Genomic DNA, 17,569 nt, shown 5'->3' on the forward strand with positions numbered 1-17,569 from the left:
TGTACTTTGACTTTTTAGATTTGGCCACGCCCCATCCACTAACATGGAGGAGTCAGGATTTCTTATCTTTACTCATGTCGCTCTGTATCCAGAACACTAAACAGTCCCATGAGCCTTTGCATGTTTGCTGTCCAATCACAGTGACCCGGCTCACTGATCCCTACAATACCTCAGTGCTGTGTTCACAGCTTCTTTCCCTAAAGTGACACTAAAAATCTGCCAATGCAATTCATCCAGTTGAACATGAGTTTCCACAAATGTTGAATATCCTGTGTTAATGGATTTTATTTTCTCTTCACAGGAGCGAAGTTTGTTTCATTTGATGTCTAAAGGATTCTATTGCCTCATCACTGAGCAATGGGAGAGTCTGGAGAACAGATGTGCATTTTGAAAGCTTTATAATGAATCATGGAGGAAAACAGTTCATTCCTGAGCCCTGATTACAATGACAGCACCTCCACATGGGCACCAGTGCCCTCAGCACCCAGCAGACACCTGGGCACCCTTCCCAACCCCCAGACGCGCTTCAAGGACCTGACAGGGATATTTTTCATGGTGACCATGAATGTTCTGGCACTTCTGGCCAACACTGCTGTTCTGGTTGTTGTCATAAAAGCCCCTCATCTCAGGAAATTCGCCTTTGTTTGTCACCTGTGTGCGGTGGACCTGCTCTGTGCCATCCTGCTCATGCCTCTCGGGATCGTGTCGAGCTCTCCGTACTTTGCTGGCGTGCTGTTCACTGTGCTGGAGTGTCAGGTGTACGTGTTCCTCAATGTGATCCTCATAGCTGCCTCTATCTTGACCATCACGGCCATCAGTGTCGAGCGTTACTACTACATCGTCCACCCTATGCGCTACGAGGTGAAGATGACGCTGAAGCTGACTGCAGCGGTCATGGTGATGGTGTGGGTCACCTCTGCCACGCTGGGCCTGTCCACTGTGTTCGGGTGGCCGTCCTACGGCAGCCTGAGCACCATCAGTGCTGCACACTGCTCGCTGCACTGGAGCCACAGTGATCACAGACGGATCTTCTCTGTGCTCTTCAGTGTCACATGTTTCTGTTTGCCAGCTGTCGTGATCTTTGCTGTCTACTGTAATGTGTACAAGGTTGCACGTGTGGCCGCCCGCCAGCATGGACCTCTGCCCTCCTGGACAACTAATCAACTGAAGCTTCGCAATGACTCAATAAACAGTCAGACCACCATCATCACCACCCGCAACACCCCACGCAGGAGCATGCGTGACCGTCCCTTTGGCGGTGGTAAAGCTGCTCTCACTCTGGTGCTAATCGTTGGTCAGTTTCTGATCTGCTGGCTGCCTTACTTTGCCTTCCACCTCCACCTCACGCTACATGCAGCACCCATCATCCCCGAGGACCTGGAAGAGACAGTTATCTGGCTGGCCTATTCCTCCTTTGCTATTAACCCATTTTTTTATGGGCTTCTTAATCGTCAAATCAGGGAGGAGCTTTGTAAGCTGCGGCGCTGCTACGCGGCCCGGCCCGTGGATCTGGCTCTGTCCAGCCACGAGGGCTCAGGCCCTGAAAACTTCCTGCAGTTCCTCCACAGGACCAGCTGCACGTTAGAGACTCGAGCAAGCTTTGCCACACCCAGTCCCAGGAGCACTCTGGATCAAACTGGGCAGACTGGATTCAGGATACCAGGACAGATCCCAGAAGAGTTTGGCTAGATATATCTACCTCACTGTTGTGCCACAGGGTTAAAAGAAACGATAAGCTCAGATACAGCCCCAAGAAATAATCACAGGGTTATTTTCTTTGATACTTTCATATTTGTATCTAAAGATGGCTCCCAGTGAAATAATGGGGAGTTTAGTTGTTGTTACAGTTTTTGTGGTAATATAATAAGTTATATAGTTGCTGATCTAATAAGGGACACTTTATTTTCACTACTGAAGCAAAGTGACTGTTTATCTGAAATCAGTAGATCTATTTCAGTAAAAGTCATCATATACTTGAACAGTGAATAATGATAATAATGACAGATCTGACTATTTTGTCAAAAATGAGCAGTGAGTTTCTCTTACATTATGGTGACCTCTTACTCTTATGTGAAGTACAAATAAACCAGCTATGTTCCCTATACAAGTAGATAGTAATTCAATGCTGACATGTTGTATTTATGTGACAAGGATTTCTGTAAACCTTATTTATTGTACTCAAAGAAGTGACACATCACTTTTTGTTCAAGAATTTGTTTTTAAATGTGAAAATAAACACAATGATTTTATGTAAATCGTTTAATCTGACTGTACATCACCAGCAAGTAATACACTGTGAACAAAGACAAAAATATACTGTGTTGCCCAGTCAATCATTTAAATGTTTTCACTTTCATTATTATTATTTTTGTATTCTTCAGTTTTAAAGCTCTAAAGTCTCTAAAACTGAAGAATCAACAGAGTCTGCCTCCTACTTAAAAGTCTGTCACATGTCCAGGCTAATAATTGTTTCCCATCAGTGTCTGAACACTAAAGAAAACCTGTATCATCATATCTACATGTGCATCCTGATTCTGTCTCTGCCGAGATGAGCTGTGGTTTTCTGGGTCCTGACCTCCATGTCCATTTGTGACTAAGACAGAGTCCGCTTAGCCCAGGATTATATATAAGAAGAAAATACCATTTCATAACAGCTCAAATGCTCGTATTTAATACCCTCTTAATATATGAACACTGGCAGATTAACCACATTTCCATCTATCTATCTATCTATAAATATGATTTACTTGTCAAATTCTGATACAGCCCTGTATAGATTATTTTTGTTAGGGAGTTAATCATTATTATTCAGTGCAGATCACTGGAGACAGGTTGATGGCATGTCTTTAATGTTTACGTGCTGGATGTTTTGAAGGAAGAGGCAGCTCAGATTAAAGGATAACATCGGATAGACACGCTGATAACAGCGGACAAATGAGAAACGCACGCCGAGCTAAATTTACATAAACCCTGTGAATGCCATCCAGAGACACAAATCAGTCAACACATAAACAGATTAGAAATGTGTAAAAAATAAAAAAAACTTGCTGATAAGTAGCTCTGATGCAGCTTGTCACAATCAGTGGAGACAGAAAACACACACACACACACACACACACACACACACACACACACACACACACACACACACACACAGTAATTTATTGACGTCCAGATATGTTAAAAGCAAGATAACACTGTGCCATTTTATGGTGTCTGGCTATAGACTCAGTCGTGTAAGTGCTGCAGAGAAACAGTGCAGCTATTATCAAAGCCAACATAATAAAACACAGCTGGGAACAAGCACAAATGAATGATGACACTTCAATCACGGTTTGTTGTGCACAGGATACATGTCATCAGGTCATCGCCAGAGTCGTTTAAAGAGGATGTTAGGGATCATATATAGGAGATATTTTTCAGGCCTGATTTCAAGTCGCTGAAAAATGTAAGGCCACTATGCATAATTTAATTGTTCTTTTTTATATGTATTTTTTTTTGTGCATTTCTGCCTTTATTGAGAAGACAGTGCATGTGTGAAAAGGGGAGAGAGCGAAAAGGAGGAAGGCCTCGATTCAGGCCTCTTTATATTTTGGAAATTGTCAGTAACAGTTTGAGTCATTATTGTTTTATACTCATTGGACATTACTGTCAAACTCATGTTGTGCTCCTAATTGTTTAAATAGACACATTTTTATTTCAACTCCTGGTGAGATACAAAAGTTGGCAAAGATAGCGTTTAAATCAGGATTAATCTTGTGATTTTTTTCTCAGCATCATATGAGACGGGAGATTAAGAGTTTATAAAGAAGTGTAACAAAATTGAAATCCACAACTCGATATATATCAGTCAGTGAGAAATTGGCGATACGGTTGATGCAAATACACTTCAAAGAGGCCGACTGCTTGTTTCATCAGCCCGCCTCCAGAGTGTGTGATTCACTTTAATGAATGTTTCTGAGTCTGAGCCGTCTTCATAAGCTGCTAATTAAAGTGAAAGACCTCCCAGCTCAGGGGCCACTTCTATTAAATCAAGACATTCACAGCGAGCATCCGCCTCTTCTGCAAATCATATTCACCATGGATCAAACACACGTCGGCTCTCTATAGAAAATTAGGATTCAGGCATTGAACTTAGCCGAGGTTGGTTTGTTATAACTCTGCTGAAGCGAGTACATTGTCTGTTTGCTGCTGCTGCACAGGCAGTGATAATGAGAGGAGCTCTCCTCAGAAGGTGTCCTCAGACTTGCATATACACACTTAACATGACAACCAAACCTCACAGAGATCACCCGGCAAAACCTCACATCCTGTCCACTCAGCTCCCGCAAACTAATGAAGGAGCCGAAGTCGGGATGTTCATGTTGCCGGCTCCCGGCTGAGAAATGGTCGAGCACGTCATGTCAGACTGATTCTGTAAATGTATCTTTTATTCTGCTGTGGATTTAGATGGGGACAGCAGAGATTAGGGATTGCATTGTTAACTGGACATGACAGATAATCAGTCTGACCTATTGTACTGAAAACAGCTGGACAGACCGACAGTCTGACATCCCTTATCCTGCTTATAAGCTGCTGCTGCTGGTGGAAACAGAGGGGATGGACTGTGGATACAACACTTGTTAAAAACACATTTCCACTGTGTGATGTGATTTTAACTGTTATATATCTGTGGTCTGAGGAAGCAGCTCTCACCGCTTTCAGCCTGCAGAAGTGAAATTAATTGAAATTATGCTTGCACGCCATGCATGTCACATTCACAGGCTAGTATGGCATTGAGTAGAGTCCATACCTCCACCAAGGCCCAACAGTCTCCATATGAAAGTCCATGTAATTTTGCTGGATCTGAATTTTCCTATGGATCTGCACACACTCATAAATATCAGTTTGTTTTCCCATCAACATCCATGAATCTCTCTTTGAGGAATCCACAAAAAAATATGGAAAGACATCACATCTAACAACGTTAAAGAAGGTGAAACAAAATTCCTGCCCCATCCCTTGATCCGCAGCCACACCAAAATGTTATGGGTCCTTCTTGGGTCACGCCCCACCCCTCCGAGATTAGTTTTCAGGGAATTACACATCACCTACAAAATATGTTAGATGTATTACTATCGTTGTGCCAGATAAAATAGCCAACCAGCGTTGTCTTATAATGTATATATATTGTTTTAATTGAGTATTTCAGATCAAATATTATCCTAAAACTATTTTCTGTGTTTTCAATTGGCTGTAGCAGTAGAAAGATTTTCCAAAGCGTGGCTGTGTAGTTACCCTGTGTTGACTGTTTGGCCTAAATTTTTCACAAAACAATAACAGAAAATTCTGGGGGAAAGTTTTCCTGGGTATGATAACACCCTCGACATCTTGAGATAAGCGTTAATGTGATGATCCGCTGGAACATTTGTGTTTCTCCTCCTCTTCTCCACTCACCCTCTCTACTGACCTCACCTGTGCAGACAGGGACTCAAACAAAGCCCATCTGCCGGGCTGTGCAGTCCATTAGCATACCCTCGTCTCCTGCACCAACTCAGGAAACTCTCATCGTGTCCTTTCTCTGTCTTCCTCCAGCAGGCAGGAATGATCATTACCATGGAGACTGTGCCTCGGTCATCGTGTAGAGTAAAGTTTGTTTAGACTAAACTCTAAACTGATGTACCGCTTGTTGGTACAAATGTGTTCACTGTATGTTATCATGGATTTTGTTGACTCATATCAATTATAATTGAATTCATTTTATTGGTGCATGAGTCAAACTCTTGGATTTACAGCTGTTAAAACCAATTTGACTGTATTCAAGCCAAAGATCACACGATTTTATGCAGCATTGATGCCTCTGAATAAATGACCTTTTATATTTACCTAATTTTTATCAGATAATCACATTACCAGCTGCTGCAATGGGTCATTGTTTGGTGACGGCGATGATGAAGAGGCTTTCTGTGACGAAGGTCAGTTGAGTAGCTGAGAAAAGAGTGATCAGGTCTAACTCTGTGGATTCAAAGCTGGACTATTATTAGGACTGAGCGTGTCGGGTTAATGGGTCCGAAGGTCGAACGAGGTGAAAGTGTTTTTCCTTTAGAGCTTGTTGCGAAAGGTGTTGTACACCAAACAGAGTGCGAAGTCCTGACGACACTTTTCACAGTATCCGGACATAAAGAGGAGGATATTGGGATGACACAGTACATTTCCTGTTGCTTCTGCACTGGGATTGATGGTGAGAGAGCAAACCAAGGCAGTGATGCATCCTTACACCCACAATTAACAGCTTTCCAGTAAACCATTATCTCAACCCTGTTTTAGATTAGATTTGTTGCCCCCAAAAGCTTTTAAACAAATCATGTATATATACGTTAAAAAGAGAGATTGTGTCTGTCCCATAGGACGTAAAAAGGTTTGTGACATTTAGGGGTTTATTTTCCTCATTAAAATCAACTAGAAGCAAAGAGGATGGCATCTGAGACTTAGAGTAGACTTGATTTCAGTAACGGATTATTGTAGTGTCCTATTATTTTGAGATAGATTCCATAAGAGCACAAACTAAAGAAAAAAATCATAATAATAATGTGTTTTAAAGTGATTAAAGCTGCATCTCCACCAAGGAGATTATGTTTACACCTCTGTCCTTTTGTCTGTTTCTTGTTTTTTTTTCAACGAAACTTAATGTAAGGCTGATTTAATTTGGGTCTGCAACCGGATCAGGGAGTCAGGAATGATTTCCAATGTCCCATATCCATGAGTTTGTGAAATGCAAGGAGACTGATGAACCTCGCTGATCTGTGCTCTGCTGAGTGTCAGTCTAGATTCTTGAAGAGATTCATTTTAGGACATTTCATTTCTCTTATAGGCCAGAGGGGGGCAGGAGAGTCTTGCATACCGACCTTTTTCTCTGACAACAGGCAGCTATTGAACTTCAAGAAAGACTTGAAAATGAATGGGATGAATGAAAAATAAAATTTAAATCAATGAAATCAACAAGGCAATAACACTTACATACTAAATAACTAAATGTTCCGAATAGAACTGATTTCCTTTGTCTCATGTTTGCAGATTTGTCTCATGTATGTGTCTGTGTGATGACATTCCCTGTAGCTCGCATCAGTGTGTATACGGATCATCTCCATGCTCACAGTATTTATATCCCCCCTCCTTCGTGTTGTCCCACAGCACAGGAAAATGATCCTCACTCTGCAAATACCATCCAGGGCACCGTAACATTCCCAATATAACCCTGGTGCATGCAGGCGGCCAGGGAGTCCGACCAGTGGCCTCAGTCTGAGTTTGTTGGTGCAGACACCGACATCCACTCTCCTTTTCTTGGAGTGTGTCTGCTTCACATGTTCGGATGGATTCCAGGGTGAAAGGTGAAGACTCTGAGGAAGTGGAGATTGACTTGGAGGACTCCAGTGACTCTGAAGACTTTGATAATGGGGAGGAACCTCAGATGCTGTGGAGGGCCTATCCTGCTCACGAGGAAGAGGACAGCATACATACTTCTACGCTCGTTGAAATCAGCGATACAAAGCCTCTGATTAACGTCAGGGACCCCCGAGGTATCAATGACTGCCTCAAGGTAATGCATTCCTCTGCAGAAACTTTGTTTTATCAACACTATTGACACTTGATTCCAAATGTTGAGAAGCTGGAAGCTGATTTTCTCATTGCACTGTCCTCCAGTGGATATGGGATCCATGTTGAAGGTGAATCATCCTCTTCACCTCTGTGGCTTCAGCATCACTTCTCTCTGTGTCTCCAGGTAACGTTTGAGGATGTGATTGCTGAGCCGGTGTCATTGCGCAGTGGCGACAGAGTTTGGATCTGGAGCCACGCCCTGTTTGAGGTGTGCAGGGTTTGGATCTACAGGGTCGTCACTGTGCTGCTGGCCATTCCCATGTCAGTGATCTCTGGCCTCCTCTTTGCCATCTTCAGCTGTTTCCACATTTGGTAGGTTCAGATCCACCTGCCTTCCGGATTAATATAATTTATAGTATTAACAATACAACAAACTCTGAGTTGTGTCTAACCACAGCAATAGTTTGACTTTAGTTTGGCCCAGAGAACCTCCATCAAAAACATGTAAAGTCTATGCAGCTTCAACTCCCAAATATTAAACATTCGATAAAGAATTTGAAATAATATCTGAAATAAATAATCACATGAGATACATTTTATAAAAAAGTTGAGTAGATCTTTTATTATGAAAATTAAAGTTCAAAATGTCCTTTTTCAAAAGCCATTAATGTTGTGGAGATGCATTGTGGGAAATCCTTAATCCATAAGTGTTTAAGTCACTGGGCACTTAAAACTTAATATTTCTACCACATCCTATGAAAGTGTAATAATGAGTCACTGAAGAACTACTTCTTCAGTGAGAGAGGAGGGGTAAAAAAGAGCTTTTTGATTTAACAAAAGATATTTAATAAACTATGGTTAAACAATAATCTTTGATCATCCTGATGCTAAAATATAAAGAAGTAGTTGAAAATAGATATTTTCTGTTGTGTATAAAGAGAAACTGTGGCTGTAAAGAAACAAGAAGGACAGAGGTACATAACACACACTGTGTATTCATTCATTTACTTTACCTCAGGAATATATAGAGGTATAGACCTCATTCATAATAAAGCCTAGTAAGACACAAAACAACAGGAAAACACAAATAACCAACAGCACCATTTACCAAATAACAAAAATATAAAGCCATAGGAATATATACAGCATATAAAATGTAATTTAAAGCAAATACATCAATTGAAACAAACAAATCAACTAAAACAAATGCAGCTGGAGGTAAAATAAGATGAGATAAAAAACAAAAAACACTTGATTCCGACGATTTTCTTTATGATGATTGTGTTTCTTCTTGTAACAGGATGGTGAGTCCCTGTGTCCAGTGTACTCGTATGGGCACCCGCTGGCTGCAGAGCCTATGGAGCATCGTGCTGGGCATCTGTGTACGACCCTTCTTCGACAGTGCTGGGAGATGCTGCTCAGGCTTCAGCATCCACCTGGCCGAAGAATGAGACGCACGCAGGGGAGGCTCATACACACTGGGATTGATTGTTGTATGAGCACAAGTGCAAAGATGTTGTCATGGACGGAGCTCGAGTGGGCATTTGATTATTCATACAGGACATGAGGATTTATGAAGGACATATAATCTCAGAGCGTGATTGAAAAGAGGATGTGAGTTAATATCCCATGATACAAACTGAGTTTCACAAGCACTTTAACTTATTACAAAATGGGGCTATGTTTCTTAGAGTTTGAACTCATTTCAGCAGAATTTGTTATGTTAATTGAATGTACTTCGATCCTTTTGTTACAACATTTTGGTTTGGTGTTATATTTTCCTGCATTTTTAGAGTTTACCTCAAGAGGCAAAAACTATCAGGACATCACTTTGATTAAATAACTCATTTTAAACCTAGAAAAGAAAAGAAGAACCAGTTATAATAGATGTGTTTTTCTGGGAAGAAATGACAATAAGAGACCATTTTTACTGTTTGAAATTAGATGAGCTCTGAACACTTAACATAATTAACGTGGATTAAATTGAATGAAGCTAATAAAATGATAAACCCACTTATTGTGATTGAAGCAAATATTCAAAGCGTTGTCTGTTACAGAGGTTGTACTAATATATGAATAATATGAAAGATGACCTACAGGAAAGGACGTTTGATCACCTATATCTATGCAATAGATTTCAATATTGAAAACACAAATTCTTGTATTGTATAGAGGTTTAAAGGCTACGCTGTTTTATATGGCTCCCGCTGAAAAGTATGGCTCCTTCTTATGGAGCAGTGTGAAATGCAGCATGAGCCTGTTTCCCTCTGTGTAAAATGCTTTGTCACAGACACAGTGTGAGTTGTCACATTTGCCTTAAAGAATGGACTTCACGTTTGTGTGTGTGTCTGTGTGTGTGTGTGTACTTGATGTGGTATGTCAGCAGTACCCTCTATTTGAGGAAGCTGTCAGCTGCTCAAGTCCTGGCAGCGACCCAGGACTGGAATAACACTGAGTGGCGTTCCAGTTCACACACACTGCCACTCCCTGCCCACATGTGGCTCTGAGAGCAGCCAACACATCCCCAGACTCTCTAAAATTTCAAAACATTTAAAGATTTTCTTTACCATGCAATGAAAAGTTGTTTTCTTTTATTGTCAACAGGTGCTTTGGTTCAACACAGTATTTGGGTGAATTTAACCTTTATACATATAAACAAGTCGTGGTGATGATTGAAACTCTCTGGGGGGCTTTTAAGTTAGAATCCTTGCTATGTGGCTCAGGGGGTAGAGAGGGTGGTCCACCAAGCAGAAGGCTGGTGGTTTCAAATTGCCCTTGATGGCTGTGCCAGCGTGTGAATGGTGTGATAGAAAGGCGCTGTGTAGAGAAGTGTTGTATGAATGTGTGGGTGAATGTGACTTTTACTAGAAGGTGTTTTGAGTGGACTGGAAAATTATTTTATGAATCCAGACCATTTGCCATTTGACCATAATTCAACCATTAAAAGGTTTGGTCTTCTAAAGGAAAGTATGAGGTCTCTGCTGCTGCTGCTGATTCCTGCCACCACCCTTATATAACAGACCTAACTGGGATTAGTAAATGACACTGAAAGCCCAAAAATAACATTCACTAAAACCAGTATTTATGTTTGCTCCCTGAAAAAATGCCTAGTATTTTGTGTTTTTTTGAAACTGTACTTTCAAAAAAACTAACTGAACATTTTAAAACACTCTTACTGAGGTAAGATTGCACATTATATGATCATGACAGTGAAACTCTCCATATGTTGGGTATAAATAAGCTGGCACATCATATGGAATCATGAAGCCGGAGACACTAAGCAGACAGATAAGACTGTTGGTTGGAGTAATCGTTGTGGCCACTAGAGGGAATCATTTTCACAGCTTGGTCCCGAACTGGGTTCAATGTAATATAAATCTTGGGTTCATGTGCACTGAGAAATCAGAGATGGAGTTGATCAAAACAATGACGTGCAGACACACATGAAAAGCACTGGAAATTATTTACAAAAGGAATTTCATGGTACAAACACTGTTTGATCTGTGACACAAGAAAGTCTGCTGACGATATTGAAACCATGCAGTCTGCTGCTTTATGTAAATTCAATTCATATTGATTTTTCTTGGTCTATGATTTTCTTGAGTTTTTGCAGTGAACATTTTTGCATGAAGCCAAACTTTGAGAGTGAATTTTTTTCCTCGCAGATTTCTTAATGCATGCAACATTTTCATTTAACCACACACATGATAGAATAACGTGAGAATAACATACTAAATAATGTGGCATTAAAGGTCAAACAATCACAACTTAAATTAAAAAAAATTAAGTATTTGCACTGAGCGACAACATATTAAAATGCAGTTTAAAAACTTTGCTTAGCTTTCTAAAAGAGTCTCTTTGTACAATATGTGACCATCGCTTATCTTTCAAGATCAAGTCTGGACAACATCAAGACTTTAAGCTTAGACACTGAAGGACAACAACTTGTGTATGTTTACACAGAAAATAACTCTTATGTATAAGAGAAACACTGTATATGAGGGCAGGGAGTTCAAAAGGAAAGCAGTGTTTTGCAAAAGCAGAGGGCATCAATCCTTAGAGATTTAAACTGATGCCAGATGTAGCCTGTGTGTAGAAGCTTTACTTCACATCACAGATTGGACAGAGATGTTGTTCTGCTCTCTGTTATCTCCGGGTGCAGGGAATGGTCTCTGGAGACGAGGATTGCATTGCCTATTTACCCCAGTTTCAAGCATCTGAAAACAAACACGCTTCAATGGCCACCACCACAGCAGCCCAGCAGATAATTGGATATGGGAACGGCATGAAGGCGTTCAGCTGGCTTTTCAATGTCCCGGCCCCCCGGTGCTGGTCGTGTGCGTGAGGCTCCGCTGGCTGCTGGTGTTCTTGATGACGTAAGTGGAGCCGTTCCTCTTGTGCCTGCCGTGTTGATCGAAGCCACAGGAGGAGTCGGCCAGGTGCGGACGGCAGCAGCAGGAGAAGCACTGCACCAGGTCGTGGAACAGGTGGCCGGCAAAGAACATGTAGATCCAGGGGTTGCAGCAGCTGTTGAGACTGGCCAGCAACATGGCGATGATAAAGGCCATGTCTAGAGAAAGAGACAGAGAAAAAACACAGACCTGATATCGATACATGTCCATTGTAACATTGCAAATAAATGCATCTATGTGGGTCAGATTGGGGAGAGTTTAGATAAACATCTGATGATATATTTTCTTGTCAAACCCAGAAGTTTGCCTACAGGTTACCCTAACACATTATATCTTAATCATCTCTGCTTTTACTGTCAAAACCTATTAAAACACATCAGTGAACCACAGCATTGTGCTCGGTGACATCCTCCTTCATCATGATGGAATCATCATGTTTATCTTCAGTATATGTCGCACTGATGCCGTCCTGCTGCTGGAAACACTCGATATAGAACCAAGTCCTCAAAAGGATATAACTCAAACAAATACAGTTTTCTCCTGCTTGTGTAACAATTGTTTAAACTATTATAACTATTATAAGTTCCAATTTTTCCGGCTTAGAGCAGACAGGACATTTGGAAATGAAGAGCTTAATTTGTTTAGGTGTTTTCATTGGATTTTTGATTAAAAAGTTATGTAATATTCTCAGTCGCTCTTAGTGACCTACAATTTGTCAAGGGTGCACTCTGGCTTTCACCCAGTGAATGCTGGGATGGGATAAAACCCCTTTCTACACAAAATATCATTTTCGAAAGGGAGTGAATGGGTGGATCTGCAAGCAACAATAAAGAAGCATGTTTTCCTCAATTGTAGTAAGAAATAAATCACCTAATGGGCTGAAGTTCAAACTATCAAACTGCAATTTTAAGCGTTTGAGTCATTGCAGGAGTCCCGGTCATTGTTGAGATATTTGTTGTATTGGTATTCCATGGTTCCAGAGGTTGAATTGTAAGAACTTTTCATGTAACACCATCATCCGGTCAAACTTTCAACATATACAATACTTTGGTTTATGTTGAAAAAGTTAGCAGGCTAACAAGCTCAACCCCCAACATGACTGTTGGGTCTTCACTATGACACCGATGAAGTTTGTGAGCGACATTTAGAAGCGACTAGAAGCCACACACTCAGTTGTGTTAATTTCCCTGCATTTGTTCAAGATGAAGTCAAGATGAGATGTCACAGATTGTGTAAAGTTTAAACAATCCATTTCATCTCATATAAATCAGTCTGTTTCCAGGGCAGCTGCCCAGAAACATTTATTTTCTAGAAAATACCGACAGTTGATGGATGCCATACAAATAGGATTTTAAGTAGCTTGAATAGTAGCTTGACACACATGATAAACTGGCTTCAATTACAATGGGCTGTACTGAGTGAAAAAACATACGTTGTTATATCTCATTAATCTATTTGATTAAATATCCAATTGTTGGAGATTCGGATCACGAAGAATCCCGACATGTAGGAATGGTGGAAACTGGAAGACCTCCAATTTTTTTTTAACCGATCTTTGATGTGATGTGAGAGATTTAGTCCATGTCGCCTTCTTCTCCTCTCTGGTCAAAACGCTGACCTGTTCTATTCCTGCCGTTCTGACTCGCTATAGCTTTATTTGGGGAGATGTGGTGTGTACAGTGTCAACGAAATGACCTGTCAAGACTTGTTCAACAGATAAGTTAAACACTAGAGATAATTTAGTGCAGGAAGTGCAGAGTCACGGAGGATACAGTCCTCATCTGGCAAATTACCAAACCATAAGAGCATTTGTCTTATTTAACCCTGCTACTCTTCACTTTGATTTACAGGACATTCATCACTCTCTGCTTGATATGAAAGGAAAAACACTCATGTTGACCCCTTGTCTACAATATCATGATGGACAGAACCACTATCTTCAGACTGAAGCTGAAAATAGAAAGGAGGCAATAATGGATTTTAACTATACTGCCATCACACATTTTATTGACAGTGCAGGCCTTATATCCAAGACTATTCGGAGGATGAAAAGTTAATCAAACACTGCATAAGTGCTCAAGGTCAGGTTCTGCTTCATTATGTGTGGATCCTCTGCAGTCGGTTCAGTGCAATAAAGATATGACAGGAAGTTCATGGCTGAGAAAGTGCTCAAGGTGTTTACACGAGCGACAGCAAACTCATCATTACGCCACATTACGTCAGAGAGGGTGCAATAAATCCGTAAACATGTCAAGTGGGAAATGACTTATCTTTACCTTCACACTAAGTTATGGACAGAAACTTATCTTCCAAATGTTTTCTTGGAAATCTAGTTGTTGACATCAACTGCCGCCTGCACTACATGATTTTTATTTAATCTATTAGTCTGCCGTTCATGAATCTGCCCCAAAATATGTCGAAATATTTCAAATTGACTGCGCCTGTCCTCCTCCCCTCTCTGTTTCTTTCTCCCATGCACATGTGTAAACCACACTTATACCATAATCAGTACAGCAATTTATTCTTAGAATTTAATTATTTTACATTTAATGCGATTAATGTACTGTGTAAATCGGTTATTACTGTCAGTAATAAAGGATTAGTTCAACAATGATCTGTCTGTGTAGTATGACTGTCCAATGAAACCCACATGTCTTCAGATTGGTTGATTTGAAGGTTTTTGTTAAACTGAACCGATGGTGGTGCAGTGATTAGCTCCTCACAGCGGTGAGGACCTTTCTGTGTGGAGTTTGTAATGTTCTCTCCTGGTCTGTGTTGGCTCCTGAACTATAAACTATGCAAGTGTCTTTACTCGATTCAGTAAATAAGTTGTGATCAGTGGATGTTGTTTGCTATTTCGACCCACCAAAACTGGATCTGAACGCAACGGTGCAGTATTTCACTATTTTTACGAAGGCATATTATCAAGATCAGTCATATGCACCTCAGTGTGTGCACAACTGAACACACACACACACACACGCACACAGGAACATACTTTGTAGAGAAGAGTTTTCTGGTATCTGGCAAATCTCCTGCATCCCAGACACGCTGCAGGTCACATAACAGCTTCCTTTATGCAAACACACCTGCTTTTAAAGAGAGCGGAAGATGACACTCTGATTGGTTTATTGCATGTTACACCCATGATTAATTAAGAGACTAAGTGCAACCCATTTGAACCATGCACCTGACGCTGCTATGTATTCCACCATTTGCTAACATTAGTGTATTTGAACGTAGCCTAAATGCACTTTCACTCGAAACCATGCACTTACATCCTAAACATCAAGCCCTTTATGTCAGCAACGTGAGAGACTGACCCCTCGGCTGCAGCCCTCCAACAATCCTCAAATGAGACGTCCTATAGCTAATGGATGGATGGATGATTATGAAGCCTCTTATCAGATGAGAATATTCTCCTGCCTCTCAAGCTCAATGACAAATAATAACACACTGGAATATCAGGAAAAAATGTATTGTCACAAAACTTAAAATGTAATCTTTTTTTTGTTAATTATGAAAAGTTTTAGAAGGTGGTTTACAAAGAATTCAATATTTCATAGTTTACTAAATGGTAATATCTCAGTGACTGAATCCATCCATGTAAATCATATGGGGGCCCCTGTTGTGACATTATCCCTTGAGGTCTCTAATGTACATTCTTTCATGGCTTTAATGGGTTTGTTTTCCTTATTTCCTGCAAAACCATTTGAAAGAAAATGCTAAGAGAGGAGGATGATTACACAGGCATTATGTGACCGAGGCTATCAGACTCTGTGAATGCTCTGAATGAACATTAATTTCCCTCAGAAAGCGCCACTTACAATGCATGGGTCATCTCTGCTGTGCTGCCCTTTACCTTAAATGGCAAACTCAGATGATAAGAGCGGTATACATCTGAGCAACCTCTGCAGTTAAAGGAAAATTATACAAACCACCACAGGGAACACACAGAGAGAGAGAGAGATAAACTCTTTGATGCTGTGGTCCATTTACTGTCCCAGTGGCTCTGGGGACTTCCTGTCTAGTGATAACCACTGGAAATGACACTCTCATTATTCTGTGCTCACTTTGTAGATGCCGCAAGTTGAACACTGTTGTGTTGTCGTGGAAGATAAGTGAACTTTCCTATGTAGCCGAGCTCAGGCATACCGTACAGTGGAGGAATAACATTTGTGTTGTATTGTTGGACACGAAAAGTGTTCTTCATAACATCATGAACAATAAACTCACCAATATAAAGATGATGCTCAACCCATAGTGACCTTGAGTGTTTTGCAAACTGTAAGAGAGGAGTCATATCTGCAAAGATCCATAAATATGACTGTTACTGAAGTTACATTTCAGCTTTTGGTGAATCAGGATTATAAACCCAACTCCACCAGTTGTGCGTAAAGGAAAAACTGCTTGTGCTTTTACCTTCTCTTGGTGCAGCAGGATCCCAGGCAGACCACATCTGGACGAAGAAGAAGGGAGTCCAGCACACGATGTAGGCCAGCACCACGACAAACGTCATTTTCACTGTGCGAATCTTGGCTTTCGAAATGAGCCTCACGCTGCTTACGCGAGACAGCGGGTGCGCGCTCTTGGAGGCCTTGGCTGAGGTGAGGGTCAGGAAGTGATCCCTCCTGGTTTTCAAATTGAAATTCTGCCATATTTTGAAACATATCAACCCGTAGCAGACGCTCAAAATAGCCACTGGGAGGATGTAAATGCTGAGACTCATCCATGTGATGTACGCCTTGGCCCCCCATGGTTGCACGAAGTCCCCCCAGCAGTCGTACACGCCGTCCCCGACCTCCTGCAGAGAGAAGATGTAAGCTTGAGGAGCACTGAACACCAGGCTGAGGGTCCAGGAGGCCAGCACGCAGAAGCGATCCTTCCCCTTGTGCATGGAGCGCATTGGCAGGCAGATGGCCAAGCACCTGTCCACGGACATCAGGACCAACATGTAGGTGGACGCAAACATACCCACGACCTGGAGGTATTTCACCACCCTGCACAGAAGATCCGGCCCGTAGAAACGAAACGTGATGTCCCAGATGAGCTGCGGTAGGACCTGAAAGACCGCGACCACCAGGTCAGCGATGCTCAGGTGCTTCATGAAGTAATACATCCGCGACTGGCTGTGCTTGGTGGTGTGGATCGCCCACAGGACGCACAGGTTCCCGGTCAGAGCGAGCAGCAGCACCAGCACCAGGACGGTGACCTCCACTTTGGCCACTTCTTCGTTTCGTTTCAAAGGATTCACTGTGTTGTTTCCCACATGGCTTTCGTTTCCACGACTCGAGATAATCCACGAAACATTATGCGCCCAGCTCTCCTGCTCGCGTAAAAGCTCCTCCATCGTGCGTAAAGCGCGCCACTCCGGCGCAGACAGCGGTCACATCACAAACACAGCTTCAGGGCTGCTGTCCAGAGCATAAGCTTGGGTCTGTCCTGTGCTATTTTCTACCAAATCACCCTGTTAAAGTTGGTTTTGTGAGCTGCCTTTAATTTAAATTAGAGTAGAATCCAAAAGTTGGTGGTGTCGTCTGTATAGAGAAACAAAATGTCACGAACATCCATTCAATTCACTG

General features: G+C 41.6%; 3 protein-coding genes across 3 annotated transcripts; 2 read left to right on the forward strand and 1 right to left on the reverse strand.

Annotated features, from left to right (window-relative positions):
* Positions 1–408: 408 nt before the first annotated feature.
* Positions 409–1,689, forward strand: LOC133000687 (probable G-protein coupled receptor). Its single transcript, XM_061070643.1, has one exon. The coding sequence runs from the start codon at positions 409–411 to the stop codon at positions 1,687–1,689; it is 1,281 nt and encodes a 426-aa protein (XP_060926626.1).
* Positions 1,690–7,348: 5,659 nt separating this feature from the next.
* On the forward strand, positions 7,349–9,026 carry cav4a (caveolin 4a). The gene is made up of 3 exons (XM_061070686.1): positions 7,349–7,576; positions 7,760–7,947; positions 8,876–9,026. Exons 1-3 carry the CDS (start codon positions 7,349–7,351, stop codon positions 9,024–9,026), a joined length of 567 nt encoding a protein of 188 aa, XP_060926669.1.
* Positions 9,027–11,882: 2,856 nt separating this feature from the next.
* On the reverse strand, positions 11,883–17,337 carry oxtrb (oxytocin receptor b). Its single transcript, XM_061070151.1, has 2 exons — positions 16,410–17,337; positions 11,883–12,145 (listed from the first exon to the last, which is right to left on the reverse strand). The coding sequence occupies exons 1-2, from the start codon at positions 17,335–17,337 to the stop codon at positions 11,883–11,885; spliced, it is 1,191 nt and encodes a 396-aa protein (XP_060926134.1).
* Between the last annotated feature and the right edge of the window lie 232 nt (positions 17,338–17,569).

This window comes from Limanda limanda, chromosome 4, assembly GCF_963576545.1.
Source record: "Limanda limanda chromosome 4, fLimLim1.1, whole genome shotgun sequence".
Taxonomy (NCBI): Eukaryota; Metazoa; Chordata; class Actinopteri; order Pleuronectiformes; family Pleuronectidae; genus Limanda; species Limanda limanda.

Excerpts from the sequence above, each read along its gene's own strand:
- oxtrb (XM_061070151.1), bottom strand. The coding sequence starts at position 17,337 with ATGGAGGAGCTTTTACGCGAGCAGGAGAGCTGGGCGCATAATGTTTCG. Across the intron at positions 12,146-16,409 it reads TCCTGCTGCACCAAGAGAAG|ACATGGCCTTTATCATCGCC; the intron begins GTAAAAGCACAA and ends CTCTTTCTCTAG.
- cav4a (XM_061070686.1), top strand. The coding sequence starts at position 7,349 with ATGGATTCCAGGGTGAAAGGTGAAGACTCTGAGGAAGTGGAGATTGAC. Across the intron at positions 7,577-7,759 it reads GTATCAATGACTGCCTCAAG|GTAACGTTTGAGGATGTGAT; the intron begins GTAATGCATTCC and ends CTGTGTCTCCAG. Across the intron at positions 7,948-8,875 it reads TTCAGCTGTTTCCACATTTG|GATGGTGAGTCCCTGTGTCC; the intron begins GTAGGTTCAGAT and ends TTCTTGTAACAG.
- LOC133000687 (XM_061070643.1), top strand. The coding sequence starts at position 409 with ATGGAGGAAAACAGTTCATTCCTGAGCCCTGATTACAATGACAGCACC.